Source organism: Telmatherina bonti, assembly GCF_933228915.1.
Source record: "Telmatherina bonti genome assembly, chromosome: 15".
Classification (NCBI taxonomy): Eukaryota; Metazoa; Chordata; class Actinopteri; order Atheriniformes; family Telmatherinidae; genus Telmatherina; species Telmatherina bonti.
Window position 1 is genome coordinate 23,478,127 of NC_136613.1, and position 7,446 is coordinate 23,485,572.

Genomic DNA, 7,446 nt, shown 5'->3' on the forward strand with positions numbered 1-7,446 from the left:
TGCAAACATAAAATGATGCCACTTAGTGGACTGATCAGAATTTGTACAGCTACCTGAAATGGCATTTGAGACAATGCCAGCGGGGGGCAAAAACAGCTGCAGCGTTGGGGGAGTGTAGGAATCATCCAACCTGGTGAGCTGATCGGCTCTTATCAGATCTTTTATAACTCTGGCTAGCATGCAGCGGCAACACAACCTCTCTTATCAGGCTTAACTGTCACATGTATTGTAAATCTGTTACCTGTTGCAAGCCCGAATGTGGCTTATCAGAAATGTGTGATTACACAAAGCCCTTTAAAGCCATTGTTGTGCCTGGCATTAACTTACAACTTGTTTAGGGATTGTGTGTGTGTGACTGGTTAAGTTGGCATAATCTCTTAATGTCAATCATGTAATATTTTGCCTGATAAAACTGAATAATAACTCATCTAACCTGCTCCTATTTGGCAATAATTCTTTTATTTTCTTATCAGAGTCATCTAAGCTAGCTGTCATCCTGTACATAAACCTTTTTTCATCTTGTTTAACTTTTAATGTAGATTTTATGGATAAGAGATTGCTTGGAAATGTTTTTTTGCATATGTGGGTTTCAGATGAGGACATTTTCCTGTCAGTTTAAAAGACAGCTGAAGTGGAGTGTATGCAATGAATTAGATACCCGCTGTGTATAATAATGTCCAGAAGGTAACTGCTCTTAGTGGCCACACTTGCTTTGCAGCTATTGTGTATCTTCGGACATCCACCATTGGTTGCCATGTTTTAGCCAATGTTATATTCCATAGGAGAGTGACCAATATTTTTGGGTAATGGTTTTCAATGACTAAGCTTGATTCATTTGCTGTGTCACTTGGAGTCTAAACTCTCTCAAAAGTTTAAGAAAAACGTAAATGAAAAGGCTAGCACCCATGGTAGATTTGAGCACTGAAAACACACATGCAGCAGAGTGCTTTAGTGAGGTGGACTTTTCACCTCAAGAATCCCCTCAAGTTAAAATGGTAAAAGACCACAGTGGTCCCAAGTTGCATTAGTCTGAGCTGTTGGCTGGAGATCCAAAGCTCTCTGAATTGAGCCAATGACAAGGCAAGACATGGTAGTAGTCTTAATTATTATGACAATAAACTCTTGCATTACTAAAATCCCCAACAGAGAGCATGAAATTGTGTGTGGTGCAGATATATTGCATGTGTTGTGTTTCCTTGGCAGCAACACTCATATTGCAAATTCATTCAAGGCAAGTGCACAAAATGGACTGCTGGGGCTTTTTTTTGCCAGTTTGCACCTAGTTAGTAACTCAGCTGCAGCATTGTGTGTGGTATCAAGTTGGTGCATGTCTTAACAGGCGCAATCCTTTAGTAAATCTGAGCCTCCACTCAACCTAGGCTACCCACTGTTGATGATACCATCCATTTTTTAAACATAAAGTTTTAAAATCTATGACAGCATTGGCCATGCAACTTTCAACCTAGACTAAACAGAATAATAACAATTTAAAACTTAATTTACCTGTGTCTGCATTTTTAATCTTAACATAACTGCAATGAGCTAATACTGGCCTATAAACAGTGTGTGCCTGGCTGATTATCTGTCCTGGCTCTGATTCACAGCCTTCATAGGTTTTACATTTAGTGGTGATCTCCTTGTGCTGCCACAGAGATGTAAGATACCCCTTCCAGAGTGTGATATGCAATCCAGAACAAGTTCCAATGATTTACAGCAATGTCAAGTATGCTTTGCAGAAATGAGCTTCTATCAATACTTCAGCATTACTGGGGCGCGTACAGGCAGATCTTCTGCAACTCTTCTCTGATTCTACAGCAACTATGTAGACAGCTGGGGGGGGGATCAGAAAAAAGAAAATAGTTGAAATTCTTGATTTCAAATGACAGCATCAGCATGGTGGTGAGGTTTCACTTTGATGGAGATTTCCATGCTTTTGATCATTTTTAACGAGACAGCATAGAAGAATATTTGTTATCAGAGGCGGCCTGTTGAAAAACCGGCAAACTGAAGGTAAATAGATCTTTTCTTTAGGCATCACCCACATTTGCTTTAAAAAACAAAAAAACTCTTTTTGTGTGTGTGTGTGTGTGTGTGTGTGTGTGAACATGTATGTATACTTGAGTATTTTCCGTTACCCTCTACGCTTCCCAGCCTTCAGTCTGCCCACCCCCCTTTCTGTCAACACATTGCTTTCCTCTTGCTCCTCATCTGCTCATTTTCCTTTTTCTCATCTCCACTCTACATTCTTGTCTTCAGAACCCCTCTTATTGCAGCTGGAGTGATCGGTGGCCTCTTCATGGTAGTGATCATGATCCTGAGTGTAGCAGTGTCTGTGCGTCGGAAGAACATTAAGAAGAAGAGGGCTCTTCGGCGCTTTCTTGAAACAGAGGTAAGCGGGATATTGGAAGCTGCAGGTGGCAAGAATTTATATTTATTGCCCTGATATACAATAAAATAAGGAGGACACTGGTAATCCTTCAGTGAGTCTTTAATGGGCCTTTATGAAACCAGAAAAAAAAGAAGAAGAAACATGAATTAGTAAGAAAAGGTGTCTGACTCACATTTGATATGTAAAGCGACGACTGCTTGCGCAAATGTTGCAATGATGCTCCAGCAAACAAAATTCAATACATCTAAAAGACAATACAAAGAAAATATTGTCATTTAGTCTGAATCCACATCACTACATTATGTTTGTATTTGTGCCACTCTGTCTAACATGGTGCTGTGGTTGTATGCACATATATAAAAAAAAAAAAAAAAGTTTTAAAACATGTTGCTAAGTGCTTGCTGCATAAAGAGACAAAGTTTCAGAGACTATGAGGCTCAGCTGTTAACTTTCCCATCATATACTGGAGAAGACACTTCTCTCAGGAGGAGGTGTGGGACCATACCATTAGAAGAGGAGAAAGCACTCTTTCTCTGTGTTAAAACAAGAAGAGTGTGCCATCATCAAATGCACTTGTGTATCCTCAGTGAGAATAAGATCTTGTTCCACTGCTTTTTATCTCTTCAGAGTTGTCAAGTATCTGAAAAAAGGACCTATGACAAATTATTATCCTTGCTTTTTAATGATGTATTTTTCTTGCATATGCATCCCATTTCTACTGCCTCTGGTACTTCAGAACTTCCATGAGCCCATTTTTTCTTTTCCTAACCTAGTTAATAAAAAAGGTTTTAGATGTTCTCAAATTTGTACTGTCTTATTTATTTACTTATATTAATAGAATCAATTGACAGATAGTAATAAAGAATCAGAAGCATGTAGGGCAGTGATGTTCTCAGAGGCTCTGTGATTCATAAGACTAAGTCAAGTTCAATTCCACTTCTGTAGTTTACAGGTTTCCTGCCTGATCAAACATCCTGATTGAGATGAACTGATAATTAACAGGCTGGTGAAGAACTTGAGAGTTCTTGGGGATATATTTTTATTTTTTTATGAGATGTATTGGAGCAGGAAGCGTTTACAATCTGCAGGACAGTGGTCCTCGAGGACTAAAAACAGCCATCCTTGGACTAAATGCTTGCAGCAGCTGAATGCTGCAAACACCAAACGAACAAAAGTCCTAAAACATACCCAGTCTTGCAAAACCATGAAGTTTTGGAAACAACCTTACCCTCTGCTTAGTTTTGTAGACTCAGTTCTCTCACTACTTAAATAACTTGAATGATCTAATATGTGACATTTTTAATCATTAATTATATGCACAATAATCCATAATTAGTAAGTGTAAATACACATATGTAGAACAATAATTTCTTTTTGACTGCTTTCTAAACCAGCTATTTGGTTTCTTCATCAAACAGATGGAAAACAATCTAAAACATACTGTTAGTTAGAGCAGCCCTCTGCAGTGCAGTAATATTAGATTTGTAAACTAATCAAAATAAGTTTGAGTGTGTGAATTAGTTCAGAATCTTACATTTTAATGTGGACAGTATTGTTTTTATATCAGTGTGCCATACTTTTGTTACCTCATATTAGTCTACTGCTATCTATTTGCAGATGTCTTTCTTTTGTAGGATGATAGCCATGAGATAGTTTGTGTGAACACACTGCCTTGGGTTTGGTTTCACTGCTTAAAAGAAAGAGAAGGTGGACCAATAATATTCTGCATTGTGGCAGCTGCACAGACTCAACATGTTCAGCACCTCGGGTCTTGGACAGCTTCCTGCACAGTGAAACGGCAGAGTTGTGTTTGTGTCTGTGTATTCGTTTGTGTGTGTGTGTGTTTGTGTGTGTATCATTTTAAAGACATCTGTGTTGTCTTGTATGTGTGTGTCAATGTGCTGATGCCCTTCTTGTTTCCACTTAGGAAAAGCTGATTTGTTATTCAATTTAAATGAAGAATGACTATTGTTTTTAATCAAATGGTAACCATAAGCCAGAGGGACAGTAGTTGCCGACCACAGCCAGGCTGATTTACGCTTCCCTTGTTTTCCTCCTGCGTGCTCCCCCCCTCCCTTTCTCTAATCTCCCAGCCTTTTCTGTAATTCTCCATATATTGCTCCCTCTCATATGCTTTTGCGCACTGTGACTAATTCGGCAGCGCACTTCTCCATCGCTGTCTTGTTGTTCTTCCTACCATCGCTCTTTTCCCACTTCACATCTTTCTCCTCCCTTCCTACCCGGATATAATCTTTCTGCCTCTTTTACAGTTTCATCTGTTCATTCCTCCACTTGAGCAGTAATGAGACAACAAAAGTGTCCATTTCTATTCAGCCACTGCAATTATCCACCTCCTGCATTCTTTTTCTCACTTTCTATCCACCTATCTCCATCCTCCTCCTTTGTTCCCATTCTGAATGTCACACTTCAAGCCTGGTATTACATATTGTAAAGCCACTGCATGGTTCAGATTTCTCTTGTTAGAAAAGAAAAGACATGAAAAAGGGGCCAGAAAAAGTCATTAAGATTCTAATTTGTCTGTAAGTGTTGGACAGTGATTGGAGCAACTAGTTAAGAATAAGTCATTTGTAGGTTAATGCATTTATAAAACGAGCTTTTATTAAACTGGAAACCTTACATTAGATATGGCAAATATTTCTTGGTCAAGTCTTTACTACCAGCACATGTGAATTAGTCTTTTTTCACTTGATTAGGGGATGTGAGAATGTCTGTCTTGAGAAAATTGGTGTTTTTTTTTAACAACAAATTTTTATATCAATGTGTGCACAAGCAAATGCATTTCTAGTGTTTCTAGTAACTTGAATATGACAAGTCAACAATTATTTGAGTATTACGTGTAGTGCAATGTATTTCCTGCCAGCATCCTTGGACTCCCTGATCTGAGTCCTTTCTATTTTAGCTTTTTCTTTTACAGTTTCATTTCCTTAAAACATTTAGTTTTATTCATCTATTAAATGTTTCGTTTGCACCTTGGTGTAATGCTTTTAATATTTTATATAAATTACTTTGAGTTGACTCTCACTGGAAATGTCCTGTAGAAAAAAAAAACATACCATGCCTGAATTCTTAAAGATTTTGAATTCTTAAAGTTTTTATTATTTGAAAACATAAATAATTTTATGGGAAGTTTTATAGTGACTGTCTATAAAACTTTTGTCACTATAAACTATCACTGCATAGCTGCAGTCACTGAAAAGTCTTCCAGTACTTCTTGACTGAATATCTTGTGTTACTGAATATGTGTTTTCAGTTGGTGGAACCTTTAGCACCGAGTGGAACAGCTCCAAATCAAGCCCAGCTACGCATCCTGAAAGACACGGAACTCAAAAGAATCAAGGTCCTCGGGTCTGGAGCGTTCGGCAAAGTTTACAAGGTAAAACACATGCAGTCCTTTACCAAAAATAAATATTAGGGGTAATACTTAAATATGTTAATTACTATTAATTAATTAATTACAAAAACACAAAACAAATGAACACATAAATGAAGAAAACTGAATATTTCTCAGTACACAGTATCTTGGAACACCAATTACACTGACAGTGGATTTATGCTAATAATTTAGCAACATTGGCGCTATATTTACCAGGGTTTCAGACCCATTCTAGTGACTGCAAATAAAAAGCAACCATCAACAAGTCTAGCCACTTTTCCTGGTGATGTTGGAAACTTTTGGTGAGTAATGTGAAAGGATGTATAGTTTACTCTCCTTGAGTAGAAGCAAGTGCTGCTTAAGCCCCTCCCCCCATCCTGAAGAACATGCAAGGACCTTGGTCCTCATGCAGCATCCAGACCTTCAAGCTAGAGTCAGCAGAAGGTGATCATCTCTGCTACATCACCGGAATGAAGTTTCCGCTGATTAATTATGACCTCATTTATCATGAGATGTTAGTGTCTGTTAGTGTGGAAATAAACAGTTAACATATTGAAGACTAGAGTTGTTAGTTAATTACTTTAAATGACACTTTAACTTTAGGTCTGTTCAGTTTTGGCCTGGAATATTTTCTATTTTCTTTGTTACTCTTTTAAAATTAAATGTATTTTTTTAAGGCATTAATAGGGCTTGATCTTACAAAATTAATTTCTGTTTCCTTTAATTTAATTAAGTCATTTAGCCTATTCCATTTTAATTAAGAAAATGATCCTTTTTGGGGCAAATATTTTTATTTTACTTTTATGCCATTAAAAGGCAATTAGTTAAGATTAATCAATTATAGAGCCTCCAAGGAATTAGATGTGTTGTATTTTTGCATCAAGCCTCAACACTAATAATGTTAATATGTTACAGAGTTGAAGTGAATTAAGAAGGCAGGAAATGCTATTCAGGCAATACTTGTCTTGTTGTACAGTGTTTGTCATTGTTGATTTTTTTTAAATTTATTCTTTTTTTTTTTTTTATTATTTTTCCACTTGCTTTTAATCAGTTGAATAAAGGGTTTTCTTCACTCTCCTTTTTTTTTCTTTTTTGACCTAGCTGAACATATCTTACTTTTAATATATGCAGAAATTACCTTTGCGGTATTGATGTGTAGACAGTTTGACAGCTTGTGACAGAGTCATTAATAGTTTTTTTTTGTGGTATTTAATTAACCAGCATGGTTGGAGGGATAACATTTGGCATTTGAGAACAACTTTTTTATGGAAATAAAGTACATAAACAGGGTCATGGACTCTGCTGACCTGATATCCTCAGGCAGCTCATTCCATACCTTCGGGGTTCTGACTACAAATCCTCTGTCTCCTCTAGTTTTCAGCTCGGTCTCTAAAGCAAACGAATAGCTTTTTGCCTCAGGACCCAAGAATTCATTCAAGTTCACATGTGGCTATGATGTCAGATGTGTAACACAGACAGTAGCAATAAAGTGACTGAAAGCCCATGTGATGTCAGACAGACCCACATCATGATGGGAAGAATAGATGGAGTTCAAGATCATTAATGACAGGAAATGTGATGGAAGGCTAGAGGGTAGGAAGTGAAAAGAATAAGTAATAGCAGGCCCCGGGGTGACAATGAAATAAGAGGTAGCTGAGGTCGT

At 37.4% G+C, this 7,446-nt stretch overlaps 1 protein-coding gene across 1 annotated transcript in view; it reads left to right on the forward strand.

Moving 5' to 3' along the window:
• The window catches only part of erbb4b (erb-b2 receptor tyrosine kinase 4b), a gene marked incomplete at both ends in the record, with an annotated part of 341,095 nt that overhangs the window by 271,267 nt on the left and 62,382 nt on the right, over positions 1 to 7,446 (forward strand). The window contains 2 exons of the mRNA XM_079254462.1: positions 2,257 to 2,389; positions 5,661 to 5,783. Coding sequence (XP_079110588.1) covers positions 2,257 to 2,389; positions 5,661 to 5,783 — 256 coding nt within the window. The remainder of the gene's footprint in view (positions 1 to 2,256; positions 2,390 to 5,660; positions 5,784 to 7,446) is intronic.